The following is a 21,699-nucleotide window of genomic DNA, read 5'->3' as shown; positions in this document are numbered from 1 at the left end:
TGGGCGGGTGGCAGAGCTTCAGTTAATCCTTCCCAAGCTGACTTCCAGAAAAGCAGACTTTATCCAAACAAGAGCCAGAAAGGACTCGGAGAGATCGACGGACACGTCTGTGGGCAACTATCCAACACCAGCAAAGAGACTGAAGCCGGCCTCTCTACCCAAGTTCACTGGAGTCAGACGTGAATTTCATCGCTGGAGAAAGGACTGGGAAGCTCTTCAAGCTCAAGGAGAACCATCGGGATCAAGAGAAATCAAAAAGTTCCAACTCATCGACAGCGTTGATGAAAAAGTCAAGAGAGATCTTCGCCTGTCAAGCTACAATACAGCTGACGACATTTTCCGTGTGCTGGAAAATCGTTTCGGGAATAAAACAATCATCACCATTGAGATCGTGGAAGAGCTTCAAAACACCCCAGCAATTAGATCTCATCAACCAAGGAAAATAATTGAGCTCATCCAAATGGTTGAGAAGGCCCTCTCAGACCTGAGCGACCTTGATGAGGTTGATGCAATAAAAAATCCGTTGGTCATGAAATCCATTGAGAGCAAACTCCCTGACGTGGTGAAGAAAGAGTGGCTTCTCCATCTGGCAGGAAAAGGCGGCGCCTTGACCCAGGCACAACGGTTTGACCATCTCCTCACATTCCTCAAAGGCCAGGAAGCCATTTACGAGCAGTTGGATCAGCTAAGTGTTGATCCACCAAAGACCAGACTCGAACCAAAACCTGACTCGAGGCAAGCGCGGACCAGAACCTCAAGCCAAATGAACAGCCAGTCTCCCGGGTGCGCTGTCTGTGGGGAGAGAGGTCATCAAAGAAAGCTCTACTACTGCAAGAAATTCCACACACTGAAGCTGCCTGAGAGGAAGGACGCGGTGGAGAAGATTGGAGCATGCAAGAAATGCCTCGAAGTCCATTCAGATGCCAATAACCACTGTAAAACTGAGTTCTTATGCAAAAATCCAAATTGCAAAGAAAGTGCAGTGCATCATATGTATCTTTGCCCAAATAGAGACAAGGGCAAAGTTGGAGCAGTGGGAGGGGGTAGCAACCGCAGGAGCTACACGGAGGCCCAGGAAGAGTTTGTTAAAAAACTCCCACCCGAGCTTGCCCAACAATGTAGACATGTGTTCTCAAATACAGTGTCAAGGCATGCACAGGCCTCTAGCTCACAAAATCTGCTGGAGGAATACGGATTATCAGAACGGCCAGTCATCATGATGCTCCTCAAAGTAACAGCGAATGCAGGTCAGAAGATTGGCACCTTAATTGACCTTGCATCAGACACGAACTACATTACGCATGAAGCGGCGAAGCACCTGAAGTTAAAGAGTGAAGCAATAACACTGGTCGTCCATGGGATTGGAGGCATGAAAGTAGCAGTCAAAACGCGGCGATACTTCCTCAAAATCCGGGTCCGCTCAGATAGAGGGACCTATGACTCACATCAGTTAGTCTGCTATGGACTGGATAGTATTGCAGACATTCACCATCCTGTCACCGCCACGCAGCTTCAAAGGCTCTTCCCAGACATCCCACTGGATGAATTGCAAAGACCAAGGGAGATTCACCTCCTGATAAGCCACAAAGAAGGTCGGCTAGCCCCTCAGAAAGTGCGTACTGTAGGTGACCTTGTCCTGTGGGATGGACCACTTGGGAAAACGGTTGCTGGAAGCCATCCCGAGCTCTTTGAGGAGGCCAGCTTCTCAGCACATACGTCACAAACCCATTTCGCCAGGTCAATGAGGACAGCAGCTGTAAAATACCAGGAAATTGCGTGCCACTCATTTGGTGTCAAGTGCTCCTGTACTGCAACGACAGCTCGCGACTTCCTGGACTGGTGGAAGTGGGATAGCATTGGTGCCGCCTGTGATCCCAAATGTGGGGGCTGTCGATGTGGAAATTGTCAACCTGGCGGCAAGGACATGACCTTGGCAGAAGAACGAGAACTGGAAGTAGTGAAAAGTGGTCTGACTTATAGTGGAGCTGATGAGCACAGTGAAGAACCCCATTGGCATGCAAGTTACCCTTGGCTGGAGGATCCATCCACTCTTCCAAACAACAGGAAAGGGGTGGAAGGAACCTTCTTCAGAACTGAAAGAAAGCTGGCCAAGGAACCTCTATGGAAAACGGCCTACGCCACTCAAGTCCATGAAATGCTTAGCCGCCGTGCAGCAAAAAAGCTGTCCAAAGAGGACCTAGTTAACTGGACTGGGCCTGTTTGGTATATAAGTCATCTCATTGCCCCCAACCCTCACTCAGTCACAACTCCGGTGAGACTTGTCTGGAATAGCAGTCAAAAATACCAAGGCCAGAGCCTAAATGACCTTCTACTAAAAGGTCCAGACGTTCTCAACCCGATCCGGGCAGTCCTCCTAAAATTTCGCCAAGGTTCCTACGCAGCCCTAGGAGATGTAAGGAAAATGTACAACTCCGTGTGGCTTGAGGAACGAGAGGTCCATCTGCACAGGTTCTTGTGGCGTGATTCGGAGGATGAGGAGTTGGAAGAGTTTGCAATCACCAGAGTCAACATCGGGGATAAGCCGGCTGGATGCATTGCTCAGCTCGCCATGAGGGAAACGGCAAACTTACCCCAATTTAACCATCTGCCAGAAGAACGTGCAGTGCTACAAGAACACAGCTATGTAGATGATATCTTGACATCACACAACAGTTTAGAAAAACTCAAGAGCATCACACACAATGTTGAACTGATTCTGAAAGCTGGAGGCTTCACACTAAAACCCTGGGTCTACTCAAACCAAACCACGAGAGAGAATAAAAGGGAAACTCAAAAGTCATCTCCAAATGTCGTTGTCCTACCAAATCAATTGAAGGATGACGACAACAAAGCTCTTGGTCTGGGCTACACAGTGGGGGAAGACAAGTTAAATGTCATGGTGAAAATCAACTTCTCAAAGCGCAAGCAGAAGATGAGACTTGGTCAAAATTTGCTGCTGGAGGAAGTAAGAGAGCAGACACCAAACCCGCTAACCAGACGCGAGCTATTAAGTCAAGTTGCTGGTCTCTATGACCCTATTGGACTGACGGCACCTGTCAAGCAAAAGGGGGCCATTATGGTCAGAAGAGCTTTCCAAGAGGCGAAGCCCGAGGACAGATTTGTCAAAGACACTTGGGACCTCCCCCTATCGAATGAGCTCCGCAGAGATGCCATCGATCTGTTTGAAGACTATGTTCTTTTGGGGCAGATAAAGTTCACCAGGGCTTTGACACCACCTGACGCTACGTCGGAACCAATGGCAGTGACTTTCTCAGATGGGAGTGAAAGCTCGTATGGTGCGGTTCTGTATCTCAGATGGGACTTCAATGGAAGCATCACAATCAGACTGGTTGAGTCGAAGGCAAAATTGACACCTCTCAATCACAAAGGAAATGCTGTTAAGGCAGAGTTGTGCGGTGCTGTCTTCGCTAGCCGCCTGAAGAAATACTTCCAGCAGCATTCTCAAATCAAAGTTAAGAAGTGGTATCATTTAGTGGACAGCCAGACTGTCCTTGGTGCTATTCAACGAGAAAGTTATGGATTCCAAACATTCTTTGCCAACAGAATTGGGGAAATCCAGAGTACCACAAGACTACAGGATTGGTGGTGGATCCCTGGCCATAACAACATCGCTGATATCCTCACACGAGGAGCAGAACCAAAGGAGTTGGACATCGACTCAGAATGGCAGAATGGCCCCAAGTTTCTGAGTCTCCCTGAAGATGATTGGCCGGTCATGTCAGCAAAAGACGTAGCTGTTGCCGCCAGAGAAGGAGTAATTCAAATGCAGAAAAAGTCATTTGTGGCAGTCCTTAAAGCGCGAGCATCAGTAACCCCCTCAGGTAGCAGCTTCCTCCAACGACCACCCGCAGGGGCTGCAGTGCGGAACTTGTTAGATGAAAAGCGATTCAGCAGTTTGACACGTCTCGTGAAGACCATTGCCTTGGTCTGGAGAGCAGCCAAGAAGTTTCTGGGCACCAGCCAACTCCTAAAGACCCCAAAGTGGGAGGCCATTCCAGAGGGAGGCGTCATCACTGCCATGGAACGCCAGGATGCACAAAGGGATATCTTCCTTGCTGCGCAACATGGAGTAACCTTTCCAGCAACTACGACTGACCGCCTAGTTGTTTATAAAGAACCAACAACCGGGTTACTGACCTGTGGTGGAAGGATTCAGTTCGTCAAGGAAGATGGCATCACGATCCCACTCCTACCATCGAGTGCCTGGGTTTCAACATTACTCGCTCGTGAAGCTCACAGCCAAGGTCATGAGGGTATAGCTGCAACCCTCCTGCGAATGCGAAAGGTAGCTTGGGTCGTACAAGGAAGAAGAATCGCCAAGAAAGTTGTTGAAGGCTGCATAATTTGCAGAAAGACAAAAGCAAAGAGATGCCAACAAGTGATGGCTGACTTGCCGATTGAAAGGTCCAGACCTGCAGCTCCTTTCGAGTTCACCACTGTCGATCTCTTCGGACCTTACTTGGTCAAGGACGACGTGAGAAAACGGGTCACCCTGAAAGTATGGGGTGTCATTTTCAGTTGTATGGCCAGTAGAGCCATTCACACAGAGCTGGTGAGCGCAATGTCGACAGAGAGGCCACCCAAGGAAGGTGTGGTCTGACCCGGGAACAAACTTCATTGGTGCCAAACCTGTTCTCACGGAACTGTACCAGTTCCTAGACCAGGAAAAAACTGCTCTCGAAGAGGAGTCTGCGAAAAATGGTACCATCTGGGAGTGGCAGATACAGCCAGCTGACTCTCCTCACCGAAACGGTGCAGCTGAAGCAGCTGTCCGTGTTGTCAAGAAGGCACTTCTGAGCTTGGACAAGGAGACTGGGCTCACATTCTGCGAATTTCACACTGCTTTGCAGCTTGCAGCCAACCTGGCAAATGAACGCCCTATTGACGCCAGAGTACAAAGCCGGGAGGGCTCAGTACAGTATGTAACTCCGAACACATTGCTCTTAGGACGTGCTTCATCATGTGGTGACATTCAAGCCTTCGATTTCACCGGCTATCCATACAAAAGGTTAGCAGAGGTGCAGCACCAAGTCAACAAGTTCTGGAGGGCATGGAGCCAATTGGCTGGCCCAAATCTGTTCGTGAGAAGCAAGTGGCATACTACTCACAGAAACGTTGCTGTTGGTGACGTTGTCTGGATCTGCGATCAAAACGCCATAAGAGGTCAATTCAAGCTTGGACGAGTTGAAAGCGTCAATCCTGACTCCAAGGGCATCGTCCGGGATGTAAACATCAAGGTGGTCCGCAACCCTTGCATTCTGGTGATCCAGCCTCCCACAACCCGCAAACTAACTCTCCAGAAGGAAAAAAGCACCCCCTCCACAATCCTGCGGAGAGATGTCCGGCGACTGGTGGTTCTTCTCCCAGTTGAAGAACAAGTTCGAGGCACCGAGGAAGTCAAAGATCATTAACTAGCAGATCCAGCTCCCGATCTGTGCGGCCTTCCCAGCAGTTCCTGTGAAAAGGCCGAGTGGGAGGTGTTCTGTCAGAAGTGGCAGTGAGCCGGCTCTGCCTCCCATCCCATCCCCCATCAGGGAGAACAAAGACCAGGTGATTCCTATCACCTGATTGATGCTCCTGGCCAGGTGGGTGGAGGGAAGGCCTGCTTCACAGCCTTCCTGCTTGCAGCAGGAGACAGACCAGGGGAGGACACAGCTCTGGAAATGATCAGAAAAGTTGTTCCTCCCTGGGTTTAACCAGCGCGACAGAACCCTTCAAACTGGATGGACTGCCGGTAAGCCTGCGGAACGGTGGGCATTTCCACATCTCCACTGACCGGGAGAAGTGTTTGCGTGCAGGAGCACCTGGGCTTTCCAGCTGCGACGGACTTTAAGTTTAACATTTTCTTGTCATTAAGTCATTGAAGTAGTAAGAATTCATTCACTAGATTAAAATAAGAATTACTATTTTTATTTATTAAGGCGGTAAAGTTTAAGTTAAAATCCAATGAAAAGGAACCTGAAGCAGTTAGGATAGGGATTTGATTTATTCTTGTGCTCATTTGCCACCTGTGCTTGAGCTGTTAAATAAGTTTAATACTTTAAAACTGAGAATCTACTTTTGTTAATACTGAGAACCTGCCTTTGTTAAAATCACTTGGTCCTTTATGGCCAGTTCATTATTAGTTGTTTTGTAAGAGAATCTAGAAATAATTGGCGTATTTTGTTTCCTTAAGGTTTTTCACCTGAGGACCTTCCATCAATTATAAGTTATTTAAACATCCTAAAGAGAAGCCCAAAGCAATTAAGAACCTGCTAAAGAGTTATCTAAAGGATCTAAAGGGCTAAAGAAAACTAAAGGAAACTAAAGGAATCTGGGAAAAACCACAGAATTGTTGGAAATAAAAGAGTGTGAAACAAAACCTGGACTGGTTCTTGAGTGAAACCCTGCACAACATCTTCCAGAGGGGAATGCTCCGTGTCAAGTCCGGAGCGGCGCACAAACACGGATGACTTGACAAACAGATTCCTCCTCCTTCCTGAGTGTAATCTCAGCCTTTGTAGAGGTGAGACTCTGTAATGAGGCTGGTGGGGGTGAATGCTGTTAGAATCATTTAGATGCTTTTTCCACTTCCACAACAGTTTGATCTCAGGCGGGCCAGACCAGTTACAGTTGCACCCACGATTATCAGCTTTGCATTGAAGCTTTTTTCTTTTTTGACAATTCCAAATGTTTTCCCCAAATATTTCTCACCTGGTGGGCCACGGACCACGTGGGTGTTTGCCAGTGAAAATAGAGTCCAGGGGGAAAAAGCTGAACGTCTATTCACATAGCTGAACAGTAGATGGCGATAATTCCTTGTAAAACGGTTTGACACCCACCCTTAGGATTTCGTATTGGTTATTTTGACCCCATCTGTACAATTTAGTGCACTGCTTGACTTTTTCTGGACTTCACGGGAGCAGTGCATTCATGCCAAGAAAAATAAGGTATTTTAGGAGCTTCTATGTATTATTTGAATATGTATGATTTTCTCAGTTAGTGTTTGAATTTGTTTTTAAATACTGGATAACTTCATGAGGGCCCCGTCCTGCCCACCCGCCCCTCATCAGCAGGCTTGGCTCAGTGAAAACAGCTGACAACTAAAAAAAGTCAATGCCTCATTGTGGTTTGGATGTTCTGGCCTGCAGGTTGTGTGTTTGACAGCCCTGCTGTGGAGCAGTGGTTCCATCCGGAGGGACCAAACGATGGAAGCAGGTGTACAGTGTGTGTTGCTGCCCATTCTGACAGCAGCGGGTTTCAGCTCAGGCACCACAGGCCCTGTAGGGAAGAAGAGGGACGATGGAGCTGGGCAGGAGTGGAGGAGGCGCAGACACTGTGGGTCTCTGGCCCTGAACTTTGACCCCCATAAGCTCCCTGTGCTCCCTCACTGTGACCCTAGAATCCTGGATGGGTCAATGTGAAAAAAGCAATTTCCCAATGGGAATGAATCAAGTATGACTGGGTAGTTTTTGTTTTTCAGTTTGTGGCCTTTTCAGATGTCAGGCCTTTGAAGCAGTAAGTAATTCCATCATGTGTTACCCTCATAAACTTGGTTCTATTTCACAAAGTTTGACCTTTCTACTGTACCAGTATTGATTGCCACAGGTTACTCAGAATTCTGACTTTATTCTCATAATAATAAATCTCCATGCAGGACTTCAGAGATTGATTGTCCGCGGGCGGACATGCAGACTGGGCCTCAGGTGCTCTTCCCATATGGACACAAACAGCGTTGGTGTAACATGCTGGTTGATGTTGTTTTCTTCTGCTCCTCCTGGCGGTCCTGGTGTTCGGGGTGTCCGTGATGCTGATCGAGAAGCAGATCCAGAAACTGGACGAGTGGAGAGCGAAGCTCGGTGAGACGCTCCCGGCCGTGGAGCAGTCGTTCTGAGAGGCGTCGCAGAAACACAGCGGCTGGTGTTCGGTCTGGAGAACTTCGGTCCTGCTTCACCACACCTGATCGCAGCGAGGAGTCTGATTCTGGGCCTCCCGGGAGCTTCTCAGTAGATCCAGGCAGACATCTCCCAGGGGGGTCTGCTTCTGCCATGTACCATGAGACAAACGTCAATTCAACTTTTTACTGACATGATTAACAGCTAACTGGCCAGCAGTGATATAGGGGGAGGCGCTTCATTAATAATAACCTTCCTGCTAAATTTGTTACCATTTCAAAACGCTAGTCACAACTTTCTTCAAGAATATAATGGTGTCTGCCATCAGTCTCTGAGGAGTCCTCACATGTCCTGCTCTCCGTCCCTCTCAGAGAGCGTCCTCCTCAAGCCAGAGGTGGCTGAGACTGAGCGGCGTTTCGGTGAGGACCAGCCGCCGCCGGCCAGAGGAGACAACACGGTCATCATTTACAACAGAGTGCCCCAGACGGCCAGCACGTCCTTCACCAACATCGCCTACGACCTCTGCAGGAAAAACCAGTTCCACGTCCTGCACGTCAACATCTCCCCAAACAACCCTGTCCTCTCTCTGCAGGACCAGGTGAGCGAGCAGGACAAGTAGGACTCCAGCTCCCACACCAGCTGGTTTCCATTCAGCCTGGTGCTTCTGATGCAGCAGAGACAAAGGGTTCAATAACACATTCTCTGGCGTGGCTGCACGCCGCTGTGCTGTTTCCTGTTCCCTCTTTCATACAGCAACGGTAATCAGTTTTAACATTACCAACATCTGTAATATCATTAATATTTACCGATGCCAAAGTCAAAGGGGCTCTGGGAGCAGTCTGTCCAGATGCTGCTGCTGATGGACCTGGATGATCTGGAGCGCTGGGGGATGTGACCGGGACACTGCTGGAAGGCTGCAAGAGCACCGGGAAGGAAAAGGAATTCATTCATACGCAATAAAACACCTGCACACATTCATTTCATGAGATACTAACAATACCTTTGTTGCATGGAAACCGCAGCTACATGTTTGCATCTGGCCAAACAAAGATGATTGTCCCCTCAGCTGCACCGGGCATTTCTCAATCTATCTTATAATGCCTCACACTTTATTTTAATAAAGTTTATTCTTAATATGTGCACACTGAATACTAATTATTCTGTCCAACTTTACCTTCACATAAAGATCATGCCACTTTTTCTGGCGTGGTGCTGCTCTGTTTCCTGCCTCAGAGGGCCAAACGCTGGAAGCAGGGAACCTTCGCAGGCGAGAAACCCACTCCTCCTCCCCCATGGCTCTGTGCTTCTTCTGTTTGGAAGCCATCTGCCATTAACAGAGGAATAAATGCACACATTGCACCAAAAAGTCCAGCCAGAGTTTATACCTCATTAAGAAATAGCTATTACTAATATGTTTTCAGTTACTGTCATTATTATTTGTAAGTACATACGTTTAAAAAGAACCAATTCTATTATATCGTATGTATATTATGCCTTTAATGGTGCTCAGTGTTTGTTCTTTTTTTTTTGGGGGGGGGGGTGACTTTACTGCAGTGACACTGCAAATTAATAAAAGATTTTCAATGAAATTTCTCAGTTTTATATATATAAACTGCTTGAAGTGAATTGGCACATTGCATAATTAAACAATACTCACGTGGCTGTGATAACAATTACAACAAAAACAGCACTTTAAATAGCTAGGATATAGCTGAGGAAAGCAAAACTGAAAGAAGCTCTCAATTCTCCTTTTTTTCCATCTACCCCTCTTCTCCACCTTCTTCCCGAACAAATTAAACTGACAATATTTCACTTGCAAAATACAAAAGTACAAATGCTAACTCAGAAAAACACAAGGGCTGGTTGAAAACTCTGGAAACTCCAGCTTACGGAAGCCTGACAGGCTCGTAACACAAACTCGAGGGCTTCACTCCCAGGCGCCACCTAGTGGTACATGACTGAGAGAACGGCAGCAGAACAATGGATACACCAAAGAAAACACTGAAGCACGGAGAGCGATTTCTCATTGTTTGTTTGTTTAAAAAAACTATAGAAACACAATAGAAGGTGCGGGGCGAAGAGCAGGAAGTGAGTTTTTTCAATCGTCCAATCAGCTTTCTCTGACGTCACAATTTCCCGTCATGCACCTGAACAAGTGGAAAACAATCGCTGGTATTGTGGCAGCAACCAGAGCAGGTGTGCCAGACCATGTGAAATCGATGTCACAATGCTGTCGGCGACCTGGCAGGACTCGGTTGGTGGGGTTTTGACAAACTTGTCATGTGGTCGCACCAGGAGTCACACTCATCTCCATTATATGCAATTGAAATAGTGTTCGCGGCATTTCATTATTTGTTCAGCAGTTCTGCCTGGAAGATTGTGCTTTGCTCGAGCGGGGGCTCGTGAATCGCACGTTCTGTACAGCTGTTCGCCCTCATTGTGGGGCGTCAGTCAGGCGGTCTGTTGAACAGGTGTGAAGACGAGGGCGGAGTTGCAAGAGAGGGGATTGGGAGGGCAGGCAACTCCGCTGCATCTCACACTTGGTTAGGGATATACCCTTTTTCAATTCAAACCTTCATTCAATTCATTCATTCATTACAAATAGCATTTTTTGCCTGCAAGCTCAATTTACTTGGCGACAATACTTCAACCAATCAGCGCTTCAAAACAAAAACGCTGGCTAGCTTTAGCTCTTTAGCTCGAGCTTCTCTTCACCCAAAGACACACAAAAACGTCTTTTCCTGTTAGAAACTCACCAAGCGCAGACCCTTCAGACTCTTGCTCTTGCTTCATCGTTGCTTTCATCCGTAATCCCAGTTACAAATGATGACCGAGGGCCTGCGGGAGGGGGGCTCAGGGGAGCCATCTTCTCCGTGCCACGTCAACATGGGAAACAGAGCGTTTTCACGGGTAGGGGAGGGGCTGCCTCTCTGAGCAGCACAGCAACGAGCAAAGCTCAAACAGGCAGGCATGAAGGAAAAAGAAAAAACGCTTTGGGGGGGTTTTTGGTGAGTACATAACTATATAACAAGGTTAAAACATAGAAAAAGTGAATTTTGCATGATACAGCCCCATTTAAAGCTCGAAAAAAATAGTCCAAAATGTGGGAACATTTGCTTGTAACAAGCAAAGAAACGTTGTGGTGTAAGAAATGTTGACTCAAAATAAGTGTTGTGCTTTCTGGTCAAGGATGGTTTTTCAACAAATACGTCAGTGCAGCTCTGTGATGTGTGACTTGAAGATGAAGGAAGGAGAGTCTGTGACTCTTGGCCAAGAACTTGAAATTGATGCAGACGAACAAATGTTTTTCACCTCATTTATTGCAAAACGTTCTCCATTGGTTGTCCACACACACACACGCACACACGCACACGCACACACACACACACACACACACACACACACACACACACACACACACACACACACACACACACACACACACACACACACACACACACACACACACACAAAGCAGCACATTGTGCTTTCTTCTGACCAAATATGAGAAATGTAGAAATGCTTTCGGGTGACTGGGAGACTTCCCTCTTTCCATGTGGAGAATAAACACAGCTCTCCCCCGGTCTCAGATCAGCGTGACTTGTGGTCTGGTGGCGCCCCCTTGTGGGAAAAGGGAAGACGTGTGAATTGATTGAAACTCACACAGTCCAAACTGTACAAATGAGGATTGCTGTTAATGTAACAGATGATCAATGATCCACCTCAATATCTGAGGCCCTTACACCAACTTTGAAAACACCATGTTGTTTGTAGGTCACTTCAAATGCCATTTGAATTTCAGAGCAACATCAGAAAGTTGGTCAAACAGTGCTGTGGAGAAGTGATTTTGGCATTGAAGGGGATGAAATGCTTGACAGACACAGACAAAAGAAGAGTGGAGGTGGTGTGGCGTTGTTCACTCACACCACTGTGGAGTTTCAGGTGCTGGAACACATGTGAAGCATAGATTACAATGGATTTCTGATGTACCCTCTTCTTAACCGTCCCCTTTTACCGTCTGGAGTAATAGTCTAGTGGTAGAGCGTACGCCTCTCACCCGAGAGCTCGTGGGTTCGCGTCCGGGCTCTGTTGTGTTGTTTTTTTCACTCATCGAAAATCTGGAATTAACTAAAACATTCTTCAAGTCAGCTTCATCAAGAAAGCACAACACTTATTTTGAGTCAACATTTCTTACACCACAACGTTTCTTTGCTTGTTACAAGCAAATGTTCCCACATTTTGGACTATTTTGTTCTAGCTTTAAATGGGGCTGTATCATGCAAAATTCACTTTTTCGATGTTTTAACCTTGTTATATCGTTATGTACTCACCAAAAACACCCCCAAAGCGTTTTTTCTTGTTCCTTCATGCCTGCCTGTTTGAGCTTTGCTCGTTGCTGTGCTGCTCAGAGAGGCAGCCCCTCCCCTACCCGTGAAAACGCTCTGTTTCCCATGTTGACGTGGCACGGAGAAGATGGCTCCCCTGAGCCCCCCTCCCGCAGGCCCTCGGTCATCATTTGTAACTGGGATTACGGATGAAAGCAACAATGAAGCAAGAGCAAGAGTCTGAAGGGTCTGCGCTTGGTGAGTTTCTAACAGGAAAAGACGTTTTCGTGTGTGTTTGGGTGAAGAGAAGCTCGAGCAAAAGAGCTAAAGCTAGCCAGCGTTTTTTGTTTTGAAGCGCTGATTGGTTGAAGTATTGTCGCCAAGTAAATTGAGCTTGCAGGCAAAAAGTGCAATTTGTGTTCTGTTTTTTCAATGTTTCTGTTTTTCATTGCTGATTGGATGGATGATGAAACCTGTAGGTATAGTAAAAAACTGTTGGCTCCTGATGCCGAACTTCTGGACCAGAAGCGGGAATGGGACCAGGGTGTTATTGTTGAAGATGTGTTTGAGGTGAGTGATCCCTTTATCTGCCCAGGAGCTTAAGTGTAATGGTTGTTTATTGCTGGTGAAGTCCGGGTTGTGCCAGATGGGGGTGAAGAGTGAGGGTGCCAGAGTGGAGTCAGTGATGCTGTGTAATTTCCACCAGGCTGTCAGAGCCGATGATATTGTGGGGTTTTTGAAACAGGGGTGTTTTTTGATAGACTGAATGAGAAATGGTAAATCTGCTCAATGTATTTCATTACTAACTGTCTGTTCTATGTCTAACCAAGTGTTGTCTGACTGAGTGGGGTGGGTCCATTTGTAGATATACTGAAGTTGATTTGCTCGTGAATAGTGGTGAAAATGTGGTGCATTGAGTCCGCCTAATGTTTTTGTTTTCTGAAATGTGGTCAGTTTTATTCTTGGGGGTTTATTTTTCCAATACAATTTATTGATGGATGAATCAAGAGAGTGAAACCAGATGAGAGGTGGGTGAGCGGGGATCACTGAAAGGAGATAGTTAATTTTGGGGAGGATTGTCATCTTTATTGTTGCTATTCTGCCTAATAGTGATAGTGGTATGTTCATCCATCGTTGGAGATCATCGTTTATTGTTTTGAGTAATGGAGTGAAATTTAAAGTCATCAACTCTGACAGCCTGGGAGAAATATGGATTCCTAAGTAAGTGATGTGACTTACCAGCACCTCGCCAGAAAAAGTGGCATGATCTTTATGTCAAGGTACGTTGGACATAATAATCAGCATTCAGTGTGCACTTATTAAGAATAAACTTCATTTAAAAAAGTGTGAGGCATTAAGATATATTCAGATTGTATTGTAGATTGAGAAATGCCCAATGCAGCGGAGGGGACAATCGTCTTTATTTGGCCAGACGCAAACTTGTAGCTGCGGTTTCCATGCAAATAAGGTATGTTGGTATCTCGAGAAATGAATGTGTGCAGGTGTTTTATTGTGTATGAATGAATTCCTTTTCCTTCCCGGTGCTCTTGCAGCCTTCCAGCAGTGTCCCGGTCACATCCCCCAGCGCTCCAGATCATCCAGGTCCATCAGCAGCAGCATCTGGACAGACTGCTCCCAGAGCCCCTTTGACTTTGGCATCGGTAAATATTAATGATGTTACAGGTGTTGGTAATTGCAAAAATATTTAGAGAAAACATGTTGAAGGAAACACTATCAAAACTTTTTCTGCAGTTTACAAAGTCAAGGTTTGCCACGTCTCATGGTGCTGTCTTTACACCAAACCTGAGTTTGGCGAGAAAACATGTCAGCGAGGTAATGTAGCAGCAGCACGGTGTTGTCCGGCTCATTTCAATGGATGATGTTTTTAGCTGTTCTCTCTCCCTCTCTCATCAGGCCTCCAGCTCTTCTGTGTCCTCCAGCACCCCTGCAAGTGCCACGACAAGCAGAGCACAGTCACCTGCCCGCAGTCCCAGGACATTTATTCAGACGGTCTCTCCTCTGTCTCTTCCTCCCTCACCTGTGGCAAAGCGGCCCTCTGCCACCTCCATCCCACCAGCGACTGAGAGAGCGCTGAGGAAGTTTTCACTCCAGTTATTTTCTTTCCATTGATGTTTTACAAAACTTCAAGTAATAATGGCATCCTCATTATTTTGTCTTTACATTGCTGTCTTGAAACAATGAGGAAGCATCAGCCTCATCCTCAGCTCCTCCAATCCCACTGTCCTCTGCTACGACCTCTGCGTGTGTCCCATCTGCTCCACCTCCGACTGCTCCACCTCCGACTGCTCCACCTCCGACTGCTCCCTCTGAGCTCTCCACATCCGACCCTGTTCACGCTCCAGCAGGAGAAGCACAGACAGCTCCAGGTTCTGAGCTTTACTGGCTGCCAGCGGAGATGAAAAAAAAGATACCAGCTCAGGATCAGAGATGGATTTCAGCCGCCATCTGGAAAAACCAGCGACTGCGAGTAGACCTGGAGTTGTGGTCCGCACCACCAGAGCCTGCTCTTATTTACCATCAGGCTCCTACTCCAGAGCGGTTTTTCACCCACAAGCTCCTCCTGTGGATGCCGCATCACTTGTGGAAAGTGAGGCTGCACTGCCCTGTGTGCAGAAAGCAGCTCACAGGTGCTGGTGTCCACAAGAGAGCGCGCAAAGTCTTGGATATTGACAGTTATTACATTTTAATCACAGAGACTCTGAGATGCAACTCAGTTGGGTGCAAAACAAATGACATCTCCTCCAGCAAGACCATCCTTGACCAGCTGGATATGGCTCACAGGCTGGAGTTCAGGCTGATCCTGACGCAGAAGTGAGTAAACCAGATTGATAAATGTTTGGAATCAAAGCAGATTGATCACTTGCTGTGTTTATTAATTCTGTGTGTCTCTTTTGTTTATCTTTCTCTTTCTTTTAACAGATTTGCATGTGACATCCGTGTCATTAGGTTTTTGAGGGAGAGGACGCTGGGAAACAGCCCCACACGTTTGGTTAAACAGCTGAAAGAAAACCACAGCGAGGAGTGGCTGAAGCGCCTCTGCCGATATCTTGGGGCATGCTCTGACTTTGCAGCTCGGCCCAGCTTGCTCCCCGTCACATTCCAGGAGCCTCTGAGCCAGTAGCAGTACCAAGTCACCGCTGGATGTTGGCTCTGTATGGGCCAGACATTTTGAGCAGGCTGGACCACATTAAAACCACAATAACGTCCACATTTGGCACCATCCTGAAAATGGACTCCACCAAAAAGGTAGATCACTTCGATGGACATCCTTCGATATGAAATTATTATTTTCAGTCATATATGACAACACTACATCACAACCTGAACTCTGAATGCTGTGGTTTTTATGAAGATGAAATGTGATACTAATGTGCTTCGTCCCATCTGAAATCACAACACTGTATGTGGGCTTTTGTGTCATTATAGATCACCACAAAACTGTCTGGCGTTGCCAGAGGGACTGGTCTGTGGCTCTCATCAGTGAGTAATGAGGTGGGCCAAATCCTCATCAGTGTCTTGACTGCTCAGGAGGGTCCTGGGCTCCACATGATGGCTGCTGGGCTCATCCGGCGCTACAGTGATGCTGGAGTGGCTCCTCCTCACTCCTCTATGTTGACACTGACTGCTGCACGCAGCAAGGAGAACAGACAAAGCTGAAAGAGAGCTTTGGTGGGTGGCCAGATGTGCTTGTAAAACTTGACATCTACCACTTCGTGCGGCGGCTGGCATCTGGATGCACAAATGAGGCACATCCCCTGTACCCCACCTTCATGGCCAAGCTGTCCTGCTGCATCTTTGAGTGGGACAGCGGTGATGTTTCCTTGCTGCGGAGGGCCAAGAGGGAGCAGCTGAGGAGAGAAGGTGTTCCTCACTGATAAATTGGTGGACCAGCAGATCACCAAAGAGGACCTGGCCCTGCACTGCAGAAGACGGACAAGAGGAGAGCCACAGACCATCATCATGATTGAGGGGCTGCTTAACGAGCTGATGGGTGTGAAGGGCAGAGACCTTCTTGGTGTGCCTCTCTTAGACCAGGAGAGGATGCAGAACATTTGGAGAGTCCAGAAAAGGCACATAAAATGCATTCAGGACCAACCAGGTGTGCTCCTGTACACCCAGACTGGAAGTACCACCACCAAGGAGGGCATCATTCTCCCAAAATACCGATGTGCCAGGGGGTCGTCGTCACTGGAATCTTTCCACTGTCGTCTACAGAGGTTCATTCCAGGTTTGTATTAATCCCTTATTCATCAGCAAGGTAAATGTGATAAGCTTTACATTATTGCAATGGAGACACAGCATCTGTATTGCAAACTCAAATAAATAAATAAATAAATAAATAAATAAATAAACAAATCAACTGCTTCCAGTGTTTATTTGTTTTAATGTATTTTTAGGAACGAGTGCCAACAGTGTGAATTTCCAGCTGTACCTCCTGGATGGCCTCAACAGACGGAACCAGGACAGAGAAGCTGCCTCTCTGGCAGTCCAGACCTCGTCACTGCGAAGCTGCTCAGGTGACCTTGTTCCCTGTGTCAACACCTACAGTACCAAGGTGCTTGGAAGGAAACTCGTCCCTTCTTTCCAACCTCCGTCTGTGTACACGGGTGAGTTCAGAATTTCCCCTCAAGTGCCCTTAAATACATAAAGAACAACATGATTAATTAGTTGCCATTGTTTTTTTTATCAATTTTCTTTTCTACTTTCTATCCCAGGAGAGCTGATAGGTATCGATTACCTGTTCAGGCAGACAGGAAGGGCCATGCAGAACACAGAGCCTGACACCGAGGAGACCGACCAGCTGCTGGAGGACATTGGCACAGAGGGGGAGTTTGAAGACGAAGGCTTTGAAGATGCAGACGTAGACCCCACCGTAGGATCCTTGGACACCACAAGCCCATCTTCTCAGCCACCACCAACCATCACCTCCCCAGTCTGTGTTGTGGAAAGCCCCACCTTTCCCCAACCTCCTGCATCTGATCCCATCTCGTCTGCCCCATGCCTCCCTGCTCCCACCCACCTTCCAGCTGCTCTGCTGACCTCTACAGTTGCTGTGAGTATTGGTGATAGTCTTATCTGGAACACCTGCTATTTATGATATTCTAAAATGACTTTTAACGTGTTTTATTTTTGGTTGAGTATAAATTTTTTTGTGTTACAATCTTTTTCAGACTGTGGATTTGAGTACCACCAGCTCAGACTCTGCTCCTCTCCCTCCCACTGTCACCACTGCTGTTGCCACAGATCCACCTGCTGCTCTCTCTCTCTGCTCCACCTGCTGCTCTCTCTCTCTGCTCCACCTGCTGCTCTCTCTCTCTGCTCCACCTGCTGCTTCCTCTGCTCCATCTGCAAAGAGCCGGGCACACTCTCACAGACAGGTGGGATGTTCTTGTTAATCCTTGGATACCATATATTTTTTATTACAACGGTCTATTACTAATGGTCATCTTATCTTCTGTAACAGTCCACTGGTGCATCATGTTCCACCTCCAGCAAAGCCTCTGCTGCTCCTCTTCCCACCACCATCACCACCTCTGTCTCCACTGCTTCAGCTGATGTTCCTTGCAGGCCACCAGATATGAGCCCAGCAGCACCTGAACAGGAGGTAATGTCAGGTTATATTGCACTTAAATGTTATGTTTTTGCTTGTAGTAGGATTGTTTTTAATTGTTCATTTACTGTTACATTGTCAGGCTGAGGATGAGCATCATATTCCAGGGATGGACCGAGTGAACAGCCTGGCAGAGTACTTGGTGGCACTGCGGACTGAAAATGCACAGACCCTTTCTAATCAGCAGGCCAGCACCATCATTGCTCTGTGGCAAAATTTACTGCCACATGATCAGCAGCGTGTGGCCTACGCCGCTCGGCACCAAGTGCGCCTGACCACCGGGCGGTATAAACAACCCAGGTCCAAAGCAGAATTTACACCAGGGGTGGAGAGCAGGACCCGCTGTGTCCTCGGTTCCTCGGGATCTCCTGCCCAGTGGCCAGACTGTTGCCTGGTGGAATCAGTCTTCATAAAGCTCTGCAACATTCACACGAGCCCGCAAGAAAGGATGGACATGCTCTCACGAGGTGGACATTTGATTCTCAGGGACGACAACAGAATTAGGCAGCTGGTCCTTGGGAACGGCATGGTAATGCAGGATACCACCATTCAGCTGTATGCAGTCAACCAAACAACTCTGACGCAGGGGAACAATAAAAGACTAAAGCGACAGGACTGCAGAATTTTGCTGCAGGGGGTCAATCTGCCTGCCCCAATTCCTGTAGCTTCCACGCCTCTGCTACCACCTCAGGTACGAGCCACTGCTGCACCAATACATCCTGGTCCAAAACTTTTGTACAACTTCCCCGAAAGCACAGGAGGGCAGGCTGTACTCAAGAGAAGACACCCTGCATCGCCATCTGTGAGTGCTCCACCAGCAGTTCGCCCAAGGCTGTCTGCTCAGAGGCAGATCTTTCCCAGGCAGGCAGCAGCAGCACCACCACCACCACCACAACAACCACAGCCTATGTTGATCCCTGTACCTGTTGTTTTCAATCCCACACTTTCCACAAGCCCCTCTATATTCCGGGCTCCACCAGTCCATATGCCGGGACCAATTGCACCTGCTGGCCCTCTTCCTCCTCCTCCCCCCACTCGCAGGGCTTACAAACGGACGGTTGAAAAAAACAAATGTGGCCAGTGTCACCAGCCCCGCACCAAGGAAAGTGGGCACAGCCAGTACTATGGTCATGTGTACTGCCCACAGAATGCTGGTGTGCCACTTGACCAGTGGATGCAAGAGATGCGGCAGAAGAGGACCAAGGAGTGATGGAGTCTGGGACTCTGAATGTTGTAAATAGTTTTATATGTTCTTAGCACAGCTATTCAGTTATTATTAATCATTTTTTTATAGTGTTGTATATAATTGTGTGGAAATGCTTTGGTGTGCATAGTTAGCTCTTTGTGTCATACTCAAATAATATGTTTGTATTTTTCAATAAATCTGGCCTTTATTTTTGCAGCAGTGCTTTTGGTTTGTTATTCACATAAATATCTGTTTAGTAAAGTAAAACAGACAGACCTTTTTACAATTGTGGCGCGGAGCGGTGTTGTAATTTATCAATCTCACTATTAACTAAAAAACCAACAACGCCACTCCAGGAATTGCACCTAGAGAATTAAAGCCAAAGCACACAGATTCATAACCTTACTGAGAGGCGGAGACCAGTTGGTTAAGTTTGGACAGGTTTTATTTACAAGAAGAAATTGAATTAAAACAATTCTTTATTACAACAGTATTTTTAAAAATAAGGCCAAGAATTGCTAAAATAGTGAAGCAAGTTTTCTTATTTCTCTTGCTCTCACCCACACGCACATGCACACACACAAACACACTTACAGTGAAAAAGGGGACTAGGAGCTGGGGCTTAACCGTGACTGGGGAGGGGGAGAACCAGAGGGGGTAGAAACCTTAAACTCAGGGAAAACACAAAAACTCAACACAACAAACCAAAAAAAGGAAGTGCACCACAAACTAAACGGAGACGACCACCACCAGGGGAATCCACCACCACCACCACTTGACTCCACCACCAGCTCCGAGAACAGAACAAAACAAATATTACAATTTATAAAAAAAAATGAATTTCAGTTTTCCCACAATGGAGGGAGGGATAAACAGTGTCCCAACTGCGCAGCCCTCCTTCGACGAGACTGCGACCAACAGAAGTCAAACCCTCCCTGCGGTTGGACGAGGCGCCGTCCTAATGGCGGCCACACTGAACGCAGGGAGAGGTGAAGGCAGTACAGGCCGCGACAGGACAGGTCTGCACAGCAGCAAGCAGCGACAGCGGAGCGCAAAAGCAACAAAGCGACAAAGAACCCGCAGCGGAGAGTCGAGGCCGGGCAAAACAGCAGCACGTCACTTTGACAACAGCCGCTTAAAAGTAGTTCTCATATTTGTGTCATCAGCGGGGCTCAAACCAGCGACTTTCGGAGCCACATCTTCCCCATCAAACACACAGTCAATGACAGATTTTCCCTGTATGTTTGAAATTTCAGGAAGAAATCGGCTCCAAGTAGATCATAAAAGCAGCAAAAAGACAAGCAAAATTGAAAGAAGTGCTCAATTCTCCTTTATTCTCCTTTTTTTCCGTCTCCCCCTTTCTCCCCCTTCTTTTCCCTTCTTCCCCCCCGAGACAGACTATTGTTCCCCAGCTTTGGCGCAGCTCGTGCTCGTGATGGACGAGGTGCTGTCGTTAGCTGCTGGACAGCCTGTCTGATGGTGCTGGGGATTGGTGCGTCAGGCAGGTGGGCTGTTGTACCGGGTGTGAGACGAGGCCGGAGAACTTACTCTGGGACCGTGATGAGACGAGAGGTCTCTCTGACCCGTATCTCACACTTTGATTTGACCTTTTCTTTTCACCAAACGTTTCAACTCTTCAAAACTTTTTAACGGAACACAAAACTTTTTATTACAGAGATATCATCATGACAAAGAGGAGTTCTTTTCTTAAGTTTTCATGACACAACGTGGAAAAAATGCACAAAATACAGAAAAAAAAAACTTTTTCAGGAGCCATTTTCCTGACTGTAGATTATTTTTTATTCATTTTTACAGTTTCTTAGATATAGTAGTTATTATAAAAACAATTTTTAAAATATGCTTAATTTCATTTTAAGAAATTCACGATGATTGTTATAAGTTATATGTTATAACATAGTTAATATAAGAAGAGACATTTACTGTGAAAGGTGATTTTGGCTTCCACTACACAGTATGTTATTTTGATACTGCCTGCATGTACGTTGACATCAGATTGCAGCTGGAGATGATGGAAGCAACACAGTGTTTTGTGAAATCGTTCCAGTTACCATCCTCCTCAAACATGGGACAACACAGCAGACAAACACACAGAAACACAACAGTAACGTCCCTACAGTGGACAAAACCTTGATCATCAGACCTTGCCATCCTCACTCCCAGCCTCGTGGCTCAGTCAGTCCCCAGTTTCTGGGGGCTCGTCCGGTTATGATTAAAGCTACACAAGCAGTTTTACAAGCCACATTATATGCATTCATATTATAGTCCATTTCCACGAGACTATATGTAAGCAAGCAAGCACTCAAATAAAATGTAAGATTTCCCACAAATCCCCCTCTTGGCCAAAAACAGATTTTAGGACCACAAAATTAACATTCCTGCAAAACATACATTTCTGCATGGTCTGCAAGCATGTCTCCAAGTACATAAATAAATAAGTACATCAATTAATTAATAAATAAAGCAATGTTCAGACAAGCAACAGTTTAAAACAAAATGGTGTGATGAGTGTTGATACTCAACTGCCTCAGTGGACAACTGACTTCCCACAGTCCTCTCTTCAGGTTAGGAGGCCGGTGTGTCCTCTCCTCCAGGTATGGAGCTCTTCAACCTAGAGAGGCGAGTGTGACAGATGTGATACCA

General features: G+C 46.9%; 1 protein-coding gene across 1 annotated transcript in view; it reads left to right on the top strand.

Moving 5' to 3' along the window:
• Positions 1-7,774: 7,774 nt before the first annotated feature.
• LOC115388518 (heparan sulfate 2-O-sulfotransferase 1-like) overlaps positions 7,775-21,699 on the top strand; it is a gene marked incomplete at its 5' end in the record, with an annotated part of 183,075 nt that continues 169,150 nt past the window's right edge. Inside the window, 2 exons of the mRNA XM_030091679.1 lie at positions 7,775-7,859; positions 8,267-8,493. Coding sequence (XP_029947539.1) covers positions 7,775-7,859; positions 8,267-8,493 — 312 coding nt within the window. The remainder of the gene's footprint in view (positions 7,860-8,266; positions 8,494-21,699) is intronic.

The sequence above is a fragment of the Salarias fasciatus genome, chromosome 5 (assembly GCF_902148845.1).
Source record: "Salarias fasciatus chromosome 5, fSalaFa1.1, whole genome shotgun sequence".
Lineage (NCBI taxonomy): Eukaryota > Metazoa > Chordata > Actinopteri > Blenniiformes > Blenniidae > Salarias > Salarias fasciatus.
The sequence above is the reverse complement of the archived record's forward strand: the minus strand, read 5'-3'. Positions and strand labels throughout refer to the sequence as shown.